The 25,163-nt window shown below is 41.1% G+C and overlaps 1 protein-coding gene across 1 annotated transcript; it reads left to right on the forward strand.

Moving 5' to 3' along the window:
- Positions 1-505: 505 nt before the first annotated feature.
- Positions 506-25,163, forward strand: LOC126416829 (uncharacterized). The gene is made up of 3 exons (XM_050084713.1): positions 506-870; positions 1,059-3,302; positions 25,054-25,163. The coding sequence occupies exons 2-3, from the start codon at positions 1,145-1,147 to the stop codon at positions 25,161-25,163; spliced, it is 2,268 nt and encodes a 755-aa protein (XP_049940670.1). The 5' UTR covers positions 506-870; positions 1,059-1,144.

Raw genomic sequence — 25,163 nt, forward strand, 5'->3', positions numbered from 1 at the left:
GATGTTGGAAGTATGAAACAAACCATTCCACATTTGCAGAGCATTTAAAACACTACAACCATCATCCTACAAACATGGAACAAGAAATGAAAATAATGAGAATAAGCAACCATGACAAACATCTTATACAAATGCAAGAAAACTTCCACATCCAGAAAGCCATAGCAGAAAACAAACATGTGATAAATGAACAAACACACATCAGCACAGGCTCCTTACTACAATTAATAAAGGAAATGATAACATAAAAGAAAAGTATATGACACCAAAATACACACACACACGCACACAGCCGAACCCCCCCCCCAAAAAAAAAAAAAAAAAAAAAAAAAAAAAAAAAAAAAAAAAAAAAAAAAAAAAAATTATGCATAACACCAAAATACAGACAGACACACATACACAGCACAAAGGAAAAAAAAAAAAAAAAAAAAAAAAAAAATTATATATATATATATATATATATATATATATAATCACACCAAAACACACACACACATACACAGGACATAAACAAAAATAAATAATTAAGTACAAAAAAATTAAATTAAATTAATATGACACCAAAAACACACACACACACACACACACACACACACACACACACACACACACACACACAAATGCATACACGAACAACGAACAGACCACAGATACTTCGATAGTTACACTCATAAGTTTGGCAGTAATATTCGATCTCTGGCAAAAACATTTGACAGTCGGCAACAGAAACAAAAACATTGCATTAAAAAAAGCGTTCAGTGCATAGTGCTGCGGAATGCAGAAAAAACAGCAAATTGGCGCTCATAGGAAGAAGAACAAGACCAAAAATGCAACAGGAGCGTAATATGTAAGAAACTGTCCACGCAACCTGTAAGTACAGTTCAAAACATTACTACTTAATAGGAAATACCAACCACCAGAACTGTTTATAACCTATAGGCACAGTGACAAAAATGTAAATAAAATAGCTAACATATGTACATATTACAGGCCACTGATGATGCCTTGCAGAAAATAAAGGCGAAACGCGTATGGCACTAACATTGTGTTTCATTCAGTTGCTGTCAGACGGTCCATAAGTGAAAATCATCAACATACCGTAGTATTACGCGCAACTGAGGAGGACAGGACCAAAAAATTGAAGATGTCAATACAGCTATGTCAAGCATTCCCTGTCAACGTGTACAACAGGTTCAAGAAAATACATCTGAGACTCCATAAGACGATACAGCATATAAAATTCAACAGAACATGCAAAAAGAACGATTTAATTCCAAGCTACATTAATGTAAAGGTTAAAAACAGTTCTACAGTGGCACAAAAGTCGAAATCATTTGCAGAACGATATTGGTTACTACATGAAATTAAGATGCTCTACTCGAAAAAACATCACCTAAACATGATGCTCTATGAGACTCATCTAGAATTGGCAAAAAACGTAGGAAACGCCGCAGTTTTCATGGCACTAGTAGAAAAAACTGAGCACAACACATACATAGCAATGAAACATTTACAAAACAAACATAAACACAAGATAATGAAACTAACAGTAAAAAAGACGCAAAAATACATTTACATTTTAAATGTGAAACCACATGAACACCAACACTCATTCCATCCACGTTTAGTTAACCTAACAGAGACAGAACTACACGAAAACGAAAAAATGCTCTTGGAAAAAGGTTTGAAACACTGCACCAATAGCAAGGTGAACAATCAATACATAGAAAATCTCATAGTAGAAACCGAACACATCCTTACACGTGAAGAACAACAAAATAATTGTGAAATAAACATAGGACTGACAAGAGAACTAGTAAAAGAAGAAATAAAAGGCATAATAAAACAAACACAGCAGACACACAATAAGAACAACCAAACAGAAGCAGCTACTATGAAAAGGTTAAAACAAAAGTTAACAAACAACAACGTATTAATAACAAGAGCAGACAAGGGAAATGTAACAGTACTCATGGATAAAGAGCAATACATCACAAAAACCAAGGAATACATAAACACCAACGCAATACAAAAACTGAAGTCAGATCCTACTACACGATTCCAGGCAAATGTGAAACGAACACTGAAAAACATTGAACACACACTCACAGACAAACAAAAATACTACTTAACGCAGAAAAACCCTCAAGCACCAACACTCCGCAGTCAACCAAAAATACATAAAGACGGAATGCCAATGAGACCTGTTATCAACTTCAAGAAAGCCCCAACATACCGCATAGCCAAACACCTCCAAAAGTTAGTTACAAAACACTATAAAGTAGAAAACAACAGAACACTGATAAACACAGGAAACCTAATAGAAAATATACAGAACATACAGGTACCACACACAGCATCACTGATTTCATTCGATATAGAAAATATGTATACCTCCATCCCTATCACAGAAACAATAGAAATCATAGAACAAAATCTCTCATCCCACAGCAACCTCACCACAGACGCAATAAAAGAAATAACAGATATGCTCAGACTGACAACTGAACAAAACTACTTTCAGTTTGAGGAAGAATATTATCTACAAACTGATGGACTGCCCATGGGATCCCCAATATCAGGAACACTAGCAAACATTTTCATCAGTCACCTTGAAAATCAGATATTTGATAAGATAACCACAAATGAAAGTTTCAAAATCATATATTGGTACAGATACGTGGATGACATTATTTGTTTGATAGACGAGCCAAGTGAAAAAATAGATGAACTCCATTCAGAAATAAACAAAGCTCATAAGAACATAAAATTCACACTTGAAAAAGAAAAAGAAAATCAAATAAATTTTCTTGACATTACAATTAAAAAAGAAAATGGAAAACATACATTTAACATCTTTAGAAAACCAACAGCCACGGACACAATAATACATTCCACATCCAACCACCCCCAAAGCCAGAAATTTGCAGCACTAAGACACATGTTACATAGATTAAACAGATTCCCACTCAGTAAGAGAAACTATGAACAAGAAATGAACACGATCATACAAATAGCTAGGAACAACGGGTATGACACACATGTGGTACACAGGCTCAATCAAAAAATAAAAACACAAATAAAAAACAAACACAACATTTCCACAATACAAAAGAACTCACAAGATGAAAACTTACAAACACACTCAACAAACACACACAATGACAACACCACACAGAAAAGAACCAGATGGTACACCATGACCTACACACATAAACTAACACACAGAGTTGCAAACATCCTAAAGAGACAGGGCTTCAAAATAGCATATAAGCCTGGGCAAACCCTTCAATCACACCTAAGCCAGCCAGCTACCAAGAGGGACAAATTCCAACAATCAGGAATATATAAACTTGAATGTCAAAGTTGTGATGCAGTATACATAGGCATGACATGCAGGAATTTTGAAACAAGATACAAAGAACATATCAGATGTTGGAAGTATGAAACAAACCATTCCACATTTGCAGAGCATTTAAAACACTACAACCATCATCCTACAAACATGGAACAAGAAATGAAAATAATGAGAATAAGCAACCATGACAAACATCTTATACAAATGCAAGAAAACTTCCACATCCAGAAAGCCATAGCAGAAAACAAACATGTGATAAATGAACAAACACACATCAGCACAGGCTCCTTACTACAATTAATAAAGGAAATGATAACATAAAAGAAAAGTATATGACACCAAAATACACACACACACGCACACAGCCGAACCCCCCCCCCCAAAAAAAAAAAAAAAAAAAAAAAAAAAAAAAAAAAAAAAAATTATGCATAACACCAAAATACAGACAGACACACATACACAGCACAAAGGAAAAAAAAAAAAAAAAAAAAAAAAAAAAAAAAAAAAAAAAAAAAAAATTATATATATATATATATATATATATATATATATATATATAATCACACCAAAACACACACACACATACACAGGACATAAACAAAAATAAATAATTAAGTACAAAAAAATTAAATTAAATTAATATGACACCAAAAACACACACACACACACACACACACACACACACACACACACACACACACACACACAAATGCATACACGAACAACGAACAGACCACAGATACTTCGATAGTTACACTCATAAGTTTGGCAGTAATATTCGATCTCTGGCAAAAACATTTGACAGTCGGCAACAGAAACCAAAACATTGCATTAAAAAAAGCGTTCAGTGCATAGTGCTGCGGAATGCAGAAAAAACAGCAAATTGGCGCTCATAGGAAGAAGAACAAGACCAAAAATGCAACAGGAGCGTAATATGTAAGAAACTGTCCACGCAACCTGTAAGTACAGTTCAAAACATTACTACTTAATAGGAAATACCAACCACCAGAACTGTTTATAACCTATAGGCACAGTGACAAAAATGTAAATAAAATAGCTAACATATGTACATATTACAGGCCACTGATGATGCCTTGCAGAAAATAAAGGCGAAACGCGTATGGCACTAACATTGTGTTTCATTCAGTTGCTGTCAGACGGTCCATAAGTGAAAATCATCAACATACCGTAGTATTACGCGCAACTGAGGAGGACAGGACCAAAAAATTGAAGATGTCAATACAGCTATGTCAAGCATTCCCTGTCAACGTGTACAACAGGTTCAAGAAAATACATCTGAGACTCCATAAGACGATACAGCATATAAAATTCAACAGAACATGCAAAAAGAACGATTTAATTCCAAGCTACATTAATGTAAAGGTTAAAAACAGTTCTACAGTGGCACAAAAGTCGAAATCATTTGCAGAACGATATTGGTTACTACATGAAATTAAGATGCTCTACTCGAAAAAACATCACCTAAACATGATGCTCTATGAGACTCATCTAGAATTGGCAAAAAACGTAGGAAACGCCGCAGTTTTCATGGCACTAGTAGAAAAAACTGAGCACAACACATACATAGCAATGAAACATTTACAAAACAAACATAAACACAAGATAATGAAACTAACAGTAAAAAAGACGCAAAAATACATTTACATTTTAAATGTGAAACCACATGAACACCAACACTCATTCCATCCACGTTTAGTTAACCTAACAGAGACAGAACTACACGAAAACGAAAAAATGCTCTTGGAAAAAGGTTTGAAACACTGCACCAACAGCAAGGTGAACAATCAATACATAGAAAATCTCATAGTAGAAACCGAACACATCCTTACACGTGAAGAACAACAAAATAATTGTGAAATAAACATAGGACTGACAAGAGAACTAGTAAAAGAAGAAATAAAAGGCATAATAAAACAAACACAGCAGACACACAATAAGAACAACCAAACAGAAGCAGCTACTATGAAAAGGTTAAAACAAAAGTTAACAAACAACAACGTATTAATAACAAGAGCAGACAAGGGAAATGTAACAGTACTCATGGATAAAGAGCAATACATCACAAAAACCAAGGAATACATAAACACCAACGCAATACAAAAACTGAAGTCAGATCCTACTACACGATTCCAGGCAAATGTGAAACGAACACTGAAAAACATTGAACACACACTCACAGACAAACAAAAATACTACTTAACGCAGAAAAACCCTCAAGCACCAACACTCCGCAGTCAACCAAAAATACATAAAGACGGAATGCCAATGAGACCTGTTATCAACTTCAAGAAAGCCCCAACATACCGCATAGCCAAACACCTCCAAAAGTTAGTTACAAAACACTATAAAGTAGAAAACAACAGAACACTGATAAACACAGGAAACCTAATAGAAAATATACAGAACATACAGGTACCACACACAGCATCACTGATTTCATTCGATATAGAAAATATGTATACCTCCATCCCTATCACAGAAACAATAGAAATCATAGAACAAAATCTCTCATCCCACAGCAACCTCACCACAGACGCAATAAAAGAAATAACAGATATGCTCAGACTGACAACTGAACAAAACTACTTTCAGTTTGAGGAAGAATATTATCTACAAACTGATGGACTGCCCATGGGATCCCCAATATCAGGAACACTAGCAAACATTTTCATCAGTCACCTTGAAAATCAGATATTTGATAAGATAACCACAAATGAAAGTTTCAAAATCATATATTGGTACAGATACGTGGATGACATTATTTGTTTGATAGACGAGCCAAGTGAAAAAATAGATGAACTCCATTCAGAAATAAACAAAGCTCATAAGAACATAAAATTCACACTTGAAAAAGAAAAAGAAAATCAAATAAATTTTCTTGACATTACAATTAAAAAAGAAAATGGAAAACATACATTTAACATCTTTAGAAAACCAACAGCCACGGACACAATAATACATTCCACATCCAACCACCCCCAAAGCCAGAAATTTGCAGCACTAAGACACATGTTACATAGATTAAACAGAATCCCACTCAGTAAGAGAAACTATGAACAAGAAATGAACACGATCATACAAATAGCTAGGAACAACGGGTATGACACACATGTGGTACACAGGCTCAATCAAAAAATAAAAACACAAATAAAAAACAAACACAACATTTCCACAATACAAAAGAACTCACAAGATGAAAACTTACAAACACACTCAACAAACACACACAATGACAACACCACACAGAAAAGAACCAGATGGTACACCATGACCTACACACATAAACTAACACACAGAGTTGCAAACATCCTAAAGAGACAGGGCTTCAAAATAGCATATAAGCCTGGGCAAACCCTTCAATCACACCTAAGCCAGCCAGCTACCAAGAGGGACAAATTCCAACAATCAGGAATATATAAACTTGAATGTCAAAGTTGTGATGCAGTATACATAGGCATGACATGCAGGAATTTTGAAACAAGATACAAAGAACATATCAGATGTTGGAAGTATGAAACAAACCATTCCACATTTGCAGAGCATTTAAAACACTACAACCATCATCCTACAAACATGGAACAAGAAATGAAAATAATGAGAATAAGCAACCATGACAAACATCTTATACAAATGCAAGAAAACTTCCACATCCAGAAAGCCATAGCAGAAAACAAACATGTGATAAATGAACAAACACACATCAGCACAGGCTCCTTACTACAATTAATAAAGGAAATGATAACATAAAAGAAAAGTATATGACACCAAAATACACACACACACGCACACAGCCGAACCCCCCCCCCCCAAAAAAAAAAAAAAAAAAAAAAAAAAAAAAAAAAAAAAAAAAAAAAAAAAAAAAAATTATGCATAACACCAAAATACAGACAGACACACATACACAGCACAAAGGAAAAAAAAAAAAAAAAAAAAAAAATTATATATATATATATATATATATATATATATATATATATATATATAATCACACCAAAACACACACACACATACACAGGACATAAACAAAAATAAATAATTAAGTACAAAAAAATTAAATTAAATTAATATGACACCAAAAACACACACACACACACACACACACACACACACACACACACACACACACAAATGCATACACGAACAACGAACAGACCACAGATACTTCGATAGTTACACTCATAAGTTTGGCAGTAATATTCGATCTCTGGCAAAAACATTTGACAGTCGGCAACAGAAACCAAAACATTGCATTAAAAAAAGCGTTCAGTGCATAGTGCTGCGGAATGCAGAAAAAACAGCAAATTGGCGCTCATAGGAAGAAGAACAAGACCAAAAATGCAACAGGAGCGTAATATGTAAGAAACTGTCCACGCAACCTGTAAGTACAGTTCAAAACATTACTACTTAATAGGAAATACCAACCACCAGAACTGTTTATAACCTATAGGCACAGTGACAAAAATGTAAATAAAATAGCTAACATATGTACATATTACAGGCCACTGATGATGCCTTGCAGAAAATAAAGGCGAAACGCGTATGGCACTAACATTGTGTTTCATTCAGTTGCTGTCAGACGGTCCATAAGTGAAAATCATCAACATACCGTAGTATCACTTCAGTTTATGCATCACTGCTTCTGAAACTTGCTGTAACGATGTAGTACAAGGACATGTATTACACTAAACTGCATTTCCCTATGATGGAAAGTTTCAGCTCGCAATAAAGGCGGAGGTCCTTCCTTACGAATACCTGGATTCTATGGAGAAACCGTCTTTGCTGTAATAAAAGCAACACTGTTTTGTCTGACCAGGATCCAAAAAATGCATTCATTTCCTCAGCTGTAATATTCTGCCTATTTTTTTCTTGATACTAGGAGTGCACCTTCATTTCAATTAGTGCAACGAATAATCTCCTATTAACATTCTTTGTGAGACAGAATAGTCCCATGTATTCCTAGAGCGGCAGTTACACTGGCTCAGGAGAAATTTTCGGATTTATGTGCTCAAATTCCGCTTTACAGTAGCAGTGTTTCACTCTATTGAGTTCCAACGTAACCAGATCAGCACTTCTGTAGTCTGTCTTCGACTGGAATTCTAGAAGACAAGATTGCATTATCCCGGGCACTATCGGTGTCTGAATCACTGCCATCTTCCCCATCAAAAATAGCTTCATCCTCAAGCCACTCAGGAATTGTTGATTCAAAATTCTGATCAGTTGTGGTGATTTCAGAAGACGTTATTTTGTTTCTAAAACGTAATATGGAATCCATGCCGTAAGTAAAAGATAAAAATATCGTGCATAAGTATTCTGATCACAATACTAAACTTAAGTTCACGTGAAATAATTTTGACGTAAAGAAATACACTGACCTTTCAAAAGAATACTTATTTCTAGCTACAGTAGTACTTCGGACCTTTCAACAAAGAGTGTATGTAACGAGTTGTTAATTGCTGTCAGTAATCTTCCGATCACAATGTTCCATTCAGACCAAATATAAAATACACTGAGGTGACAAAAGTCATGGGATAGCGATATGCTCATATAGAGATGGCGGCAGTATCGTGGACATAAGGTGTAATAGGGCAGGGCGTTGGCGGAGCAGTCACTTGCACTCGGGTGATTCATGAGTTGAGGTTTGCCACGTGATTATGGCCGCACGATGGGAAGTAACAGACTTTGCACGCAGAATGGTAGTTGGAGCTAGACCCACGCGACATTCCATTTCGGAAATCGTAGGGAATTCAATATTCCGAGATCCACAACATTAAGAGTATGCCACAAATGCCGAATTTCGTACATTACCTCTCACCAAAAATAACAAAGGGGCCGCCAGCCTTCACTTAACGACCGAAAGCAGAAGGGTTTGCATAGAGTTGTCAGTTCTAACAGACAAACGATGAACGTCTCCATCAGGACAGTACGGCGAAATGAGGCGTTCACGGGCTATGGCAGCAGACAACTGATGCGGGTGCCTTTGCTAACAGCACTATGTCACCTGCAGTGCCTCTCCTGGGTTTTTCACCGTACCAGTTGGACCCTAGAAGATTGACAAGCCGTGGCCTGGTCAGATGACTCCTAGTTTGAGCTGGTAAGAGCCAATGATAGGGTTCGATTGTGCCACAAGTCCCACGAAGCCATGGATCAAAGTTGTCAATAAGGCACTGTGCAAGCTGGTGGTGGCTCCACAATGGTGTGGGCTGTGTTTACATCGAATGGACTGGTACTCTGGTCGAATTGAACCAACCATCGACAGGAAATGATTATGTTCGGCTACGTGGAGACTATTTTCAGCCATTCATGGACTTTATCCTCCCAGACAACTGTGGAATTTTTATGGATGACAATGTACCATGCACAATTCGACTGAATGATTTGGCTTCCCAGATAGTCAGACATGAATCCCGTTGAACATTTTTGGGACATAACCGAGAAGTCAGTCCATGCACAAAATGCTGCACTGTTAAAATTTTCGCAGTTATGGACAGCTACAGAAACACCAGGGCTCAATATTTCAACAGGGGACTTAAAACGACTTCTTGAGTCCATGCTATGACGAGCTGCTGCGCTATGCCGGGCGGAAGGAGGTCCGACACGATATTAGGAGGTGCCTCATGACTTTTGTCACTTCAGTGTGAACTACACGAAATACGGCTGGTTTACTGAGGTATATACAAGGCCCCTGCCGTGTGTTAAACGTGTAGGATAACAAAATTAAAAACGAAAAATAATTAATTTAACTTGCACCAAACTATGTCATTCCTAAAGCACGTATTTTGTATGTCCAAGAGTTACACAGAATGTAAACGAAAATAAACTATTTCTAATACAGTTTATCGATAAAATGGAAGGTTACCGTGTCGGAAAGGTCCCTGTTGCGCATCCATGGGCTAAAACTAATTCTAAATGGAAACTGTTGTGTGAGTCCAGGTGTCAACCCGTAATATGTAGTTTCATGCTGCGTTTCTGCTACATAAATGCTGCTGGTTTCCAGATATGCTACCTGTCATTGTACACCACACACATTCTTGCACTATGGCAATCACATTCTTGTATTTAGTTATAGTGGGCCGAAATATATCGCAATGGTTGCCTTGGACACTATGTGAACTTCCACACCTGCTTGCACATTGTTACCACCGAGAGGCTTCCTCATGGATGCTTCCCGCAATTCTCGCAGGTGGCGACCAAAATGAGGTATCGCTCTGATGTTTCCCACTTAACGTGTAGGGAGCAGTGACCTAGAGTGGCCCGCTTTGGGTTCTGCTTTTACCTAGAGCAATTTGCACTAGAATATTATATCCCACGTTTCATGTTATTATGTACAACTTATACAGACTGTTTTAAAAAAATTTCACACATTCGTACAAGTTGGTCAAAACTGGAACAAAAGTTCCGAAAATGGTATGTCCACAAAGATATGGGCCAATCTGTCCTCTCATTCCCATCTGTCTGTCTCCTAGAAGCAGACACTACAGGAGTGCTGGATGTGGTTACCATGCATCCTGAACATCCTTCAGCCCTTCTTCATAGTGAATCACACATGTGTCACAAGCGTTGGTTCAAATGGCTCTTAGCACTATGTGACTTAACATCTGAGGTCATCAGTCCCATAGAACTTTTAACTAGCGGAATAACTGGCGGAATTAAAGCTGTGACGACGGGGCGTGAGTCGTGCTTGGGTAGCTCAGTCGGTAGAGCGCTTGCCCGCGAAAGGCAAAGGTCCCGAGTTCGAGTCTCGGTCCGACACACAGTTTTAAGCTGCCAGAAAGTTTCACATCAGCACACACTCCGCTGTAGAGTGAAAATTTCATTCTAGAAACATCCCCCAGGCTGTGGCTAAGCCATGTCTCCGCAATATCCTTTCTTCCAGGAGTGCTAGTTCTGCAAGGTTCGCAGGAGAGCTTCTGTGAAGTTTGGAAGGTAGAAGACGAGGTACTGGCGGAATTAAAGCTGTGAGGACAGGGCGTCAGCCGTGCTTGGGTAGCTCAGTTGGTAGAGCGCTTGCCCGCGAAAGGCAAAGGTCCCGAATTCGAGTCTCGGTCCGGCAAACAGTTTTAATCTGCCAGGAAGTTTCATATCAGCGAACTTATAACTAATTAAACCTAAATTAACCTGAGGACATCACACACATCCATGCCCGAGACAGGATTCGAGTCTGCGACCGTAGCAGTCGCGCGGTTCCGGATTAAAGCGCATAGAACCGCTCGGTCACAGCTGCCGGCTCATGCGTTGGTCACATGCGCACATTGTTGATTGGTTGGCAATACACCAATGCCTCTAAGTGGTCCTATAATCAGAAATCCTCCACATCCCATGATTCCTGCTAAAAACAGATTCACAGTATATTCTTATTAATTGCAAAGACAGCCTAAATTTATGTCACACTATATGCATATTGATTCATTACCAACTTCTTGGTACGATTTCTCGTCAGTCATAAGCATGGTTTTAAATATATATGATATGTTTCTAACCAGTTTTAATTTACTTAGCTGACACCAATAACACAAAATTTTCAATGCATTTGTTCCTCTTTCTCCAGTTTGTGCACTAGTTGCCCCACACACAATTAGTTACACACATTTACTACACAGCTCTTGATGTTTGCTGTGGCAGTCATTTACTCCAATAAGGGTTCTAACCGATGTCCCAGAATATGGACCGATGGACTGGACCCCGAGGAATACTTTTAATTGGGCATGTATGTGTTACACAATTTGTGTAATCACAGTTGCATTTACATGGGGGCTGTCTAGGCTCCAGTGCAAGGGCCCACACCACAGATAATTTAAATAAAAAAAACACTTTTCTTTTCTACTGTGAAGCAAGTCCTCTTATAACTGTAAAATACACTGAAACGACAAAGGAACTGGTACAGGCACACGTATTCAAATACAGAGCTATGTAAACAGACAGAATACGGCGCTGCGGCCGGCAACGCCTATATAAGATAACTAGTGTCTGGCGCTATTGTTAGATCGATTACTTTCGCTACAATGGCAGGTTATCAAGATTTAAGTGAGTTTGAACGTGGTGTTATAGTCGGCGCACGAGCGATGGGACACAGTATCTATGAGGTAGCGTTGAAGTGGGGATTTTCCCGTATGACCATTTCACGAGTGTATTGTGAGCATCAGAGTCCGGTAAAACACAAATCTCCAACACTGCTGCGGTCGGAAGAAGATCCTGCAAGAGCGCGACCAACGATGACGAGAGAGAATCGTTCAGCGTGACAGAGGTGCAACCCTTCCGCTGACTGCTGCAGACTTCGATGTTGGGCCATCAACAAATGTCAGCGAACGAACCGTTCAACGAAACGTCATCGATATGGGCTTTCGGAGCCGAAGGCCCACTTGTGTAGGCTACTGTTGATGACTGCGCAACACAAAGCTTTATGCCTCATCTGGGCTCGTCAACATCGGCATTGGGTTACTGATGACTGGAAATACGTTACCTGGTCGGTAGAGTCTCGTTTCAAATTGTATCGAGCGGATGGACGTGTACGGGTCTGGAGACAACCTCATGAATCCATGGACCCTGCATGTCAGCAGAGGATTGTTCAAGCTTGTGGAAGCTCTGTAATGGCGTGGGGCGTGTGCAGTTGGAGTGATATGGGTCCCCTGATACGTCTAGATACGAGTCCGACAAGAGACACCATACGTAAGCATCCTGTCTGATCACCTACATCCGTTCATGTCCATTGTGCATCCCGACGGACTTGGGCAATTCCAGCAGGACAATGCGACACCCCACACTTCCAGAATTGCTACACGATGGCTCCAGGAACGCTTTTCTGAGTTTAAACGCTTCCACTGGTCACCAAACTCCCCAGACATGAACATTATTGAGCATACCGGGGATGCCTTGCAACGTGCTGTTCAGAAGAGATCTCCACCCCCTTGTACTCTTACGCATTTATGGACAGCCCTGCAGGATACATGGTGTCAATTTCCTCCAGCGCTATTTCACATATTACTCGAGTCCATGCCACGTCGTGTTGCGGCGCTTCTGCGTGCTCATGGGGGCCCTACACGATGTTAGGCAGGTATACCAGTTTTTTGGCTCTTCAGTGTATGTGGACATAATTATTTTGTACAAGCTTATTCAGCTGAATCTTTCAGTGGACAGCTGATTGTATTATCTAAGCGTTCACCGCTCAAACGCTGTGCTCGCTCGCGTCAAACACCCAATTGTGCCTGGTCAGATGCACAGCTCTTCAGTCAGGAAAATCGCCAAAACTTTTAAGAAAATAGTTAATGGAATTCTGTGGTGAGTTCTATTCTGCAGAAAATAAATTTCTTCAAATCTGCATTTCATCCAAAACGATGCCTATATTTATTAATTTCTTTACTTACTGTCGGTTTACCTATAGTCTTCAGCTCTTAAAGCTGGGGACAACACTTCTGAGGTAATTTTATTCATTAAAGAGACGTGCCAGATATCTTCAAATTCACAGCGTCTGAGACATACACTCCTGGAAATGGAAAAAAGAACACATTGACACCGGTGTGTCAGACCCACCATGCTTGCTCCGGACACTGCGAGAGGGCTGTACAAGCAATGATCACACGCACGGCACAGCGGACACACCAGGAACCGCGGTGTTGGCCGTCGAATGGCGCTAGCTGCGCAGCATTTGTGCACCGCCGCCGTCAGTGTCAGCCAGTTTGCCGTGGCATACGGAGCTCCATCGCAGTCTTTAACACTGGTAGCATGCCGCGACAGCGTGGATGTGAACCGTATGTGCAGTTGACGGACTTTGAGCGAGGGCGTATAGTGGGCATGCGGGAGGCCGGGTGGACGTACCGCCGAATTGCTCAACACGTGGGGCGTGAGGTCTCCACAGTACATCGATGTTGTCGCCAGTGGTCGGCGGAAGGTGCACGTGCCCGTCGACCTGGGACCGGACCGCAGCGACGCACGGATGCACGACAAGACCGTAGGATCCTACGCAGTGCCGTAGGGGACCGCACCGCCACTTCCCAGCAAATTAGGGACACTGTTGCTCCTGGGGTATCGGCGAGGACCATTCGCAACCGTCTCCATGAAGCTGGGCTACGGCCCCGCACACCGTTAGGCCGTCTTCCGCTCACGCCCCAACATCGTGCAGCCCGCCTCCAGTGGTGTCGCGACAGGCGTGAATGGAGGGACGAATGGAGTCGTGTCGTCTTCAGCGATGAGAGTCGCTTCTGCCTTGGTGCCAATGATGGTCGTATGCGTGTTTGGCGCCGTGCAGGTGAGCGCCACAATCACGACTGCATACGACCGAGGCACACAGGGCCAACACCCGGCATCATGGTGTGGGGAGCGATCTCCTACACTGGCCGTACACCACTGGTGATCGTCGAGGGGACACTGAATAGTGCACGGTACATCCAAACCGTCATCGAACCCATCGTTCTACCATTCCTAGACCGGCAAGGGAACTTGCTGTTCCAACAGGACAATGCACGTCCGCATGTATCCCGTGCCACCCAACGTGCTCTAGAAGGTGTAAGTCAACTACCCTGGCCAGCAAGATCTCCGGATCTGTCCCCCATTGAGCATGTTTGGGACTGGATGAAGCGTCGTCTCACGCGGTCTGCACGTCCAGCACGAACGCTGGTCCAACTGAGGCGCCAGGTGGAAATGGCATGGCAAGCCGTTCCGCAGGACTACATCCAGCATCTCTACGATCGTCTCCACGGGAGAATAGCAGCCTGCATTGCTGCGAAAGGTGGATATACACTGTACTAGTGCCGACATTGTGCATGCTCTGTTGCCTGTGTCTATGTGCCTGTGGTTCTGTCAGTGTGATCATGTGATGTATCTGACCCCAGGAATGTGTCAATAAAGTTTCCCCTTCCTGCGACAATGAATTCACGGTGTTCTTATTTCAATTTCCAGGAGTGTAGTTAGCTGACTCGTGAGACTATAGCAACGTTACGCTGTCAATGTGAGAATTTCAGCAGGATATTCTGAAGTCATTTAAACAAACGCTTTAAGAAAAAATAAAACGATATAATTATACAATAAATATGTTTTTCTTAATAATTAAGACAACTACCAACTGGAAGCAGCTCCAAAAACTTTTCAACATCCACGTTGCAGCATAACGACGATTTTCCACTTATTGTAGTGCAAAACACGAATCTGCCCTCCCGCTTGTGGCCGTCATTGTAGGCAAATAGCAAGAATGTAACAGCAAAATGAATCAATCACTGTATCTTTTGCGGATTAGTTATCACAAAATTATTTTCCCTGATGGAGCCGACATCATGGGTTCAGTCCCTGGGTCTTACTTTTACTTGTCGTTCAATTATTTCTCATCTCTGGCATTTATGTTACGGTAAAAGCTCATTAATGTTCAATAATTCGGAAAAGCTCATTAATTCGGCTTTCTACAGTCCGTCACGTTCAATAATTCGGCATCGCTTCATGATTACTGAATACCACGTTGTCGGAACTTGGTCGCGCTCGGCAGTGGTCAACAATTTTGAGCCGTTTAGTGCCAAAAATTGTTTCAGTCACCTGTCAGACAGCTGCCAGCTGCTGTGGCCGAGCGGTTCTAGGCGCCTCAGTCCGGTGCCACGCAGCTGCTACTTCTACGGTCGCAGGGTCGAATCCTGCCTCGGGTAAGGATGTGTGTGATGTCCTTCAGTTAGTTGGGTTTACGTAGTTCTAAGTCTGAGGGACTGATGACCTCAGATGTCAAGTCCCATAGTGCTTATTGCCATTGGAACCATTTGTCAGACAGCTTCCGTAGCGCGCTGGTTGTCTACAGCGATTAAAAAGTGGTGCTTTGAAGTGCAGTCTCGATTAGTGCTGTTCCATATTGCAATTACAGTAGTGCTGCGTATTGTTGTGGGAATGTTTCCTCGACGGAGCACTTCTCAAAACAAAGTGGAAGTGAAACGTAAATATGTCAAGGTTACGATACAACAAAACCTTGACATCATTAATCGGTGACAAAGGTGACAACAGAAATAAGATGATGGAAAAGTATATAGTTGGTTCAAACACGCTGTGATATTGAAAAAAAAGTCAACTTCAAAAATTTGCCTCACAGACAGTTGCAGTAAACGACACTGAATCATGAAAAACTTTTAAAAATCCCAGACTTTCTGTGCCAAAAGGTCTGAACGAAAACCTTAAACTTGTCCTTTGATTATGGAAGAAGGTAAACAGTTCCGTGATGATATGGGACTATCGAAAACTGTATGTGTGTTTTCTTACGGTTGGCTATCCGGATTTAAGACTCGTCGTGGAATTCGAAAGTTGACGTAGGCGGGGAGTTACGATCGGCAGATCAAAATGCAGCTGAAAAGTACAAAGTGCAGCCGAAGAACATTAAGTAACCATACCGTAACTTTAGTGCAAGCGCAATTCCGATGAAACTGGCATACTTTGGCGTTGTTTGACTAGTTAAGCTTTGGCAGGTAAAGATGAAAAGAGCGCCAGATGATTTTTTTTTTAAAATTAGGGTCAGCTGACAATTTTATTGCTTTCAAATGCTTCAGGTTGACTCCTTACGTTACAGGCAAGTGCAAAAAACCAAGAGCTTTTAAAAGCGTTTTATATTTTTCTGTTATTTATGGAGCTCATTCTAAAGCATGGATAACTTCAGAATAGTTTCAGGCCTGGTTCGTCCATTTTTCGTATCTTCTGGGAGATACAATAAAAAAAAAAAAAAAAACTTTGTTTGCCTGAAAAGAGAAGGGTTGCACTGTTGCTAAATGAACTGTTTAGGCCACCCTCCAACGTCTGAATTGATCTCAAAGAATATATTCGCCACTGAACCTTTCAGCAAACGTTACTTTGCTGATTCAGCTAATTAATCAGGGAGTGATTCAAAATTTCAAACGGTTTTATAGAGGTACTTTTCTTCGAGAGCTTACCGATTCAGACTATTCAGCGGTTTACTACTCAAAGAAAAAAATATGAACCGTTTTGGTGTGGAGTACACTTAATCCTGCTGTTCTTCGAAACACTTGGCGAAAACTCTGGCCAAAAGCCTATTAAGAGCAAACAAGACTCCAGTACTCCAGCCGCGCCGTTAGAGGCGCCGTGTCTGTTCGTGCGGCCCCTCCCGCCAGAGCTTCGAGTCCCCCCTCGGGCATGTGTGTGAGTGTTGTTCTTAAGCGTTAATTTAGTTTAAGTAGTGAGTAAGTCTAGGGACCGATAACCTCAGCAGTTTGGTCCCTTAGGAATTCACACACATTTTGAACACTATTCCAGTCGAAAATGACGCTGTTGCTAAACTGTTAGATATGGCTCAAAATGAACTAAGAAATTTGTCCCGAGTAGAAGTTTTGGACTGGATAGACACTGACAACCTGTACTCGAAGAAACATCAAATTGATAATAGAAAGTGTGTTAGGGTCACAAAAAGAATTTCAACCACCAGATATAGAATCCGATGAAGAAGAGGGGGTTGTCGGAACAAACGCAACACCTCCACCTACCTGTAATGAAGTAGCTACCGCTGTCAACACATTTATAAGATTTTCTGAAAGCAGCAAATTGCAGAATACAGTAGAACTTGTAAATGTGTGAACTATACAAAAATAAATTTTTTCAAAAAAAAATAGGGACACAGAAAGAGAAAAGAACGTTAGGTCTTATTTCAAGTGAATACAATATAGAAATACTGAATGTACTGTAGTATAGCACTCACCCAGTACTGTACTACAGTATAATACTGTACTGAACTTAATATAAAATCTTAAAATTACAGTACAGAGTGTATGGAATAAAGTTTTCCCCATTTGTTCTCTAAAATGTTGTTCTATAAAGTACTAAACAGTGTTATCACTTTAACGGAAACAGAGAACAAACGATAAAACAGCAATGACCGGTCGCCCATTGTTTACCTTGCGTCTTATATTCTTTACACTGCTATTGTTAGATCATGCTCAGTAATTCGGTATTTTTGGTACATAGTATCACAATTCGATCCAATTTCTGGTTGATGTCACCAACTCCATACGGACTACCTTATGCATGACGGGCTATTAGGTATTGACTCTAATTAGTCCTCTGTGAAATTATAAAGTTGACCTTTTAATCAAATACACAATACACCATATTGCCAGGAACACACATTTTTAGAGACTATTTATTCAGCGATGTTACATAACGAAGATCAAAGATAAAACATAAACTACCATACATATAACACATCAAAGAGTAAAATATGATTGTTCCCAACACCCCCACAAGTTCTCGAGATGTCAATTCGTGAACTCTGAAAGTCCCACAGCTTGACAGCACCACTGATGTTTACCTTTAGCCAGTGCCTTTGTCAAAACATCAGCTTGCTGTTTAACGGTACTTACAGGTTTCACACTGAATTTTCCTGTTTTAATTAAACCACGAATATAGTGGTGCCTCACGTCAATGTGTTTTGTTCGAGCGTGATGCACACCATTGTGACTCAGTGCAATGGTTCAAAATGGCTCTGAGCACTATGGGACTCAACTGCTGAGGTCATTAGTCCCCTAGAACTTAGAACTAGTTAAACCTAACTAACCTAAGGACATCACACACATCCATGCCCGAGGCAGGATTCGAACCTGCGACCGTAGCGGTCTTGCGGTTCCAGACTGCAGCGCCTTTAACCGCACGGCCACTTCGGCCGGCTCAGTGCAATGGCACCTCTTTTATCACAGCATATACTTACTGGTTTTTCACTATGCGTAACACATAATTCACGAAGCAATCCTTGAAGGTATACCGCTTCTTGCGCTGCTGTTGATAGAGCCATATACTCAGCTTCTGTAGTTGATAGAGCGACGGTTTGTTGTCGTTTTGAAGTCCAGGAAACGGCTGTCCCAGCTAACTTGAAGATATAGCCGGTCGTTGATAGCCGCTGATGGAGGTCTGATGCATAATCAGGGTCACAGAAACCTTCAATTTCAGTTGTTCCACTTTTTTCGGAAAGTTAGTCCTACATTGACTGTGCCTTTAATGTATCGCATAATTCGTTTGACCGCTACCCAGTGGATTTTCCGATAATTAGAATTGAATCTGCTTAGAACCCCCACATCATATGCAATGTCCGGTCTTGTACTTTGAGCTAAATACAATAGTGATCCTGCGGCTTGCTGATAAGGAATGCAATGTAACACAAGGTTTTCCTCATCTGTCAATTTATTTTCACATTTTTGCAGCTTTGAACCAGGTTCAATGGATATGCAACCGGATTACAATATTCCATACCAAATTTCTTGAGTATGTTTGCTGTATATTTGCTTTGAGCGATACTAATCGTCCCTTGTTCCCTGTTTCGTTTTATTCTCATGCCAAGACACCAACTAAGTTCACCAAGATCTCTCATCTTAAACTGATTCATTAATCCTTTCTTCAATTCTTTCTTCCACTTATTTCTATAAGAGAAAATGATCAAGGGGTCGTCTACATAAACAGCTATAATGAGTATATTCTGTTTCTCAATTCTGAAGTAAATGCAAGAATCATATTCTGACTTCTTTAGGTTCATTTTATGTAATGTCACATCTAATTTCATATTCCAAACGCGTGACGCCTGTTTTAGACCATAAATTGCCTTCTTCAGCTTGCAAACCTTCATCTCCTCCCCCTTCTTCACGTAGCCTTCAGGTTGACGAATGTAAACTTCTTCATCGAGATCACCATATAGAAATGCAGTCTGAACGTCCATATGTTCAATGTCAAGATCAAATTCAGCTGATAAAGCTAACAGGATGGGAAGCTGGCAAAAAAATGTGAGAGTAGGCTTCAGTTTAGAACAACACTTCCCCTCCAGCGCTCAGCATTTCCCCTACAGCACCTGCCCATAACTCCCACCACTACCATTTCTCCCATGTGTGCCCTGCCAACTCACATCTACTGGCCATGGTATTTTGCGTGAACTCTATCTACAGAGTTGGTAGCAGCTAGGGAGCCCTGATTTCCATAATGCCTAAACAGAAGAATGGATGGCTCCTCTGCTGTGACTGTCACCTGCTCTTCCACGTAGAAGACTTTTCTGCAAATGTTCACGATAAGACGACGTTTTCTATTATTGACCTACTCTGAGTATTGTGTATTGTGTATTGAACTGGGGACCTAGAAACGACAGAGGGGCTTCATCCTGCCATAGCCCTCAGTGGTTCACAACCCCTCAGCAGTCCACAGCAGTCCACCCACCCCACTGCCGCCCCACACCAGACCCAGGTTTAATGTGCGGTTCGGCCCCCAGTGGAACCCCCCCCCCCCCCCCCCCCATGAACATCTCAACGAGTGTATCCCCAAATGTTTGCGAGGTACAATAATTGTGGTGTACGCATACATGGAGACAGTCTTTGTGCAGCAACCACCGACATAGTGTAACTGAGGCGGAATAAGAGGAACCAGCCCGCATTCGCAGAGGCAGATGAAAAACAGGCCTGAAAACCATCCACAGGCTGGCCGGCACACCAGACCTCGACACTAATCCGCTGGGCGAATTCGCGCCAGGGACCGGCATGCCTTCCCGCTCAGGAAGCAGTGCATTAAACCACGTACCTAACCGAGCAGGCTAACTGTGAGTATACTATCAGAAACCTATAGGTACAGAAGACTAACAGCAGTGTCGACGCCATTCAGCCTATTTGGGTTAGCCAGCATGCCATTCAGACCATTCAGACCTTCCAGCAATTTATGGATGAAGTGACAAAAGATTTAGATTTTTACACTGTGTGTACATAGATGATGTGTTATTGATGTCTGCAAAATTGACACAATTCTTCGAGTGCCTATGCATACAGAGGCAAGTAATTAATCCTGCCGTGTTTTTGGTGAGAAAGAGGTGCACTTTCTAGGATTTTTTGTGAACACACAGGGTATTCGATCGCCACACAGAAAAGTAGAGGCTATAAGCAAATATCTCCCAGCCTATCACAGTCAGAGAACTACAATGGTTCCTAGGAGAAGTAAATTTCTACCAGCAGTTCATTCAAAATTACATATTCATAACTACACTGTTGAAAGAACTTCTTAATGGTGCACCAAAGCCTCAACTCAGAGTGCACTGGACTAGTGAGGCAGACACCGTGTTTTAGGCTGTGAAAACAGTTATAGCAGAGACCGCTCTATTAGCACACTCAGTTGCACACACCCTGCTTGCGCTCATGGTTGATACTTTTCATCCACTGCCAAGAGTGCGGCACTTCAGCTACAGACAGATCAGTATTGGCAGTCCATTGCGTTTTATAGCCATAAGTTGCCGCCATCTCGGATTATATCAGCCAGTTCACGACCAGCATTGTAAGCTAAATCTGTCAGCTGATCCACTTTTGCATGTAGAAACAGTGTATGCAGTGGCAGATGACACTGCACGTGTGGAAGCAGTGCCAAATGCCTCTGTTTATGATGCATGCACAACAAGTTGATAGTGAGTTGCGTGATTTATTGCAACAATAGAAGGGATTGGTGTTACAGCTCGTGACATCGCCTAAATCAAATGTAGGGTTATGTTGTGACTTTTTTTATCGGTCATTAGTCTTCTGATGGTTCCCTGCGATCCATCACAAAATCCTCTCCTGTGACAACCTCAGAGTAGCACTGGCAACCTACGCCCTCAATTATTTACTGGAAGTTTTCTAATCTCTGTCTTCCTCTACAATTTTTGTCCTCTCAGCTCCCTCTAGTACCATGTAAGTCATTCCCTGATGTCTTAACGGAAGTCCTATCATCCTGTACCTGCTTCTTGTCAATGTTTTCCACACTTTCTTTTCCTCTCTGATTCTGCACAGAACCTCCTCATTCCTTACCTTATCCGTCCACCTAATTTTCAACATTTGCCTATAGCACCACATCTCAAATGCTTCGATTCTCTTCTGTTCCGGTTTTCCCACAGTCCATATTTCACTACCATACAGGGCTGTGCTCCAGATATACATTCTCACAAATTTCATCCTCAAATTAAGGCCTATGTTTGATACTAGCAGACCTCTCTTAGCCAGGAATGTCCTTTTTGTCAGTGCTAGGTTGCTTTTGATGTCCTCCTTGCTCCATCCATCATTGGTTGTTTGACTGCCTAGGTAGCAGAATTCCTTAACTTCATCTTCTTCATGACCATCAATCCTGATGTTAAGTTTCTCACTGTTCCCATTTCTGCTACTTCTCATTACTTTTGTCTATCTTCGATTTACTCTCAATCCATATTCTGTACTCATTAGACTGTTCCTTTCATTCAGCATATCATGTAATACTTCTTCACTTACACTGAGGACAGCAAAGTCATCAGTGAAACATATTATTGATATTCTTTCACCCTGAATAATTCCACTCCTGAACCTTTCTTTTAGTTCCATCATTGCTTCGTCGATTTACAAATTGAACTGTAGGGGGAAAGACTACATTCCTGTCTTACACCCTTTTTAATCCGAGCACTACGTTCTTGGTCGCCCACTCTTATTATTACCTCTTGGCTCTTGTGCATATTGTATATTACCTGTCTCTCCCAATAGCTTACCCCTATTTTTCTCAGAATTTCGAACATCGTGCATCATTTTACATTGTCGAACGCTTTTACCAGATCGACAAATGCTGTGAATGTGTCTTGATTTTTCTTTAGTCTTGCTTCCATTATCAGCTGCAGCTTGTGATTCTTGAACAGAGTATTCGCTATTACTAGCTGAAATTTATTACAGAATTCAATTAGTCTTTCCCCTCTCTCATTCCTTGTCCTAAGCTCATATTCTCCTGTCAACCTTTTCTTCTATTCCTTCCCTGACAACTGCATTCTAGTCCCCCACGACTATTAGATTGTTATCTCCCTTTATGTCCTGTATTATCCTTTCAATATCCTCATATACTATCTCTGTCTCTTCATTCTTAGCTTGTGACATTGGCATGTATACCTGAACTATCGGTGTTAGTGTTGGTTTGCTGTCGATTCTGATAAGAACAAAGCTACCCCTGAAATATTCACTGTAACACACTATTTGCCCTACCTTTCTATTCACAATGAATCCTACTCCTGTTATACCATTTTCTGCTGCTGTTGATATTAACCTATATTCATCTGACCAGCAATCCCTGTCTTCTTTGCATTTCATCTCACTGACCCCTACTATATCTAGATTGAGCCCTTGCATTTCCCCTTTCAGACATTCTAGCTTCCCTACCACATTCAAGCTTCTGGCATTCCACTCCCCGACACATAGAACGTTGACCTTCCGTTGGTTATTCAGCCTTTTTCTCATAGTCACCTCCACCTTGACAGTTCCCTCCCAGAGATCAGAATGGGGGACTACACCGAAATCTCTTGCCAATGAAGAGATCATCATGACACTTTTTCAATTATAGGCCACATGTCCTGTGGACACACTTCATGTGTATTTAATGCAGTGGTTTCATTTGCCTTCTGCATCCTCATGCCATTGATCATTGTCGATTCTTCACCTTTAGGGGCAGTTTCCACTCCAAGGACAAGAGAGTACCCTGAAACCCTGTCTGCTCCCCTGCTCTCTTTGACAAGGCCGTTGGCAGAATGAGGTTGATTTCTTATGCCAGAAGTCTTCGGCCGCTAATGCTGATCGTTAATCGAAATTTAAGCAGTGGCAGGTCCCATACCCAGGACCGAGGACGTTTTGATTACAAATCAAAGACGCTCCCCCCCCCCCCCCCCCCACCTTTTTTTTTTTTTGGATCTCATTTTGCTCGTGTTTGTTCGTTGCATTTTTTCGGGGCGGACGTCACCTGACACCCGTTGATGTTCATTGTTGATCCATTCACTCCGTTTTTTTATTACAGAGGGTAGCTAATCCTCGACTGCACACGCTGAGCTACCGTGCAGGCAAATACAAGAATTGTCCGGAACCCCTAGACCACGGGTGATAGTAGTAGCATAGCAGAAGGAAATATACTTCCATTTGTGCCACAGCAATTTAGAGCACAGGCAACAGCATCAGTCCACAATCTGGCACACCAGGGAATAACGGGCACTGTCAGATTAATCAAACAGAACTTTGTATGCCTAGGTATGCACACAGATTGCAAAACATTAGTAACATGAAGTGTGGCAGGGCGAAGGAATAAAATCATGCATCATGTCAGAGTACCATTAGGCACATTTTTTCCGCCACGTTAGTGTTTTGAACATGTGCATACTGAAAACGTGGGCTCACTCACAGCATCAGAAATCTACGAACATTTTTTCCTGGTCGGATTGCCTGGTTTGAAGTCCCACTGAAAATTACCACGGACCAGAGATGGCAATTTCAAGCCTGTGTCTTAAAGCATGAACCATGTCATTAGGTATGAAGTGCATACATGCCATGGCATACCACCAACATCGGACTGAATAGAGACACTGCCTGTCGTGCTTTTAGGCCTATGGACACCATTTAAGGGTGATGTGATGAGTAGAGCAGCAGAACTGGTACATGGACAAACGTTACGCCTACCTGGAGAGATTTCGCACAGGATGGCAGATGACACACTCATTGCCTCAGACTCTGCCATCCGATTAAGAAAACACATACGCCAGCTGAGACTGACAATGCCTAGAAGCCAGCTGGAAAGACACTTCTTCATTTTTGCGGACCTAGACAAGTGCACACATATGTTCTCATGCAATGATACAATGCATAAGCTACTGCAGCCGCCGTCTGATGCACCGTTTCAGGTAGTCTGTAGCGTTAGCAATACTTTCTGAATAATAATCAATGGTACACCCACCACAGTCACATTGGATCGGATCAAGCCAGTGTTTCCACAGAATGAAAACGAGAGAAGACAGAAAAATCAGCAACAAGAGGTGTTCCTGTACCCCATGAACACCTCTATGAACTAG

The sequence above is a fragment of the Schistocerca serialis genome, chromosome 8 (assembly GCF_023864345.2).
Source record: "Schistocerca serialis cubense isolate TAMUIC-IGC-003099 chromosome 8, iqSchSeri2.2, whole genome shotgun sequence".
NCBI lineage: Eukaryota > Metazoa > Arthropoda > Insecta > Orthoptera > Acrididae > Schistocerca > Schistocerca serialis.

Bases quoted from the DNA above. Each gene is read 5' to 3' on its own strand.
- LOC126416829 (XM_050084713.1), top strand. From the start codon at position 1,145: ATGTCAATACAGCTATGTCAAGCATTCCCTGTCAACGTGTACAACAGG. The intron at 3,303-25,053 runs GCCAGCCAGCTA...CACCCACCACAG, and splicing joins AACCCTTCAATCACACCTAA to TCACATTGGATCGGATCAAG.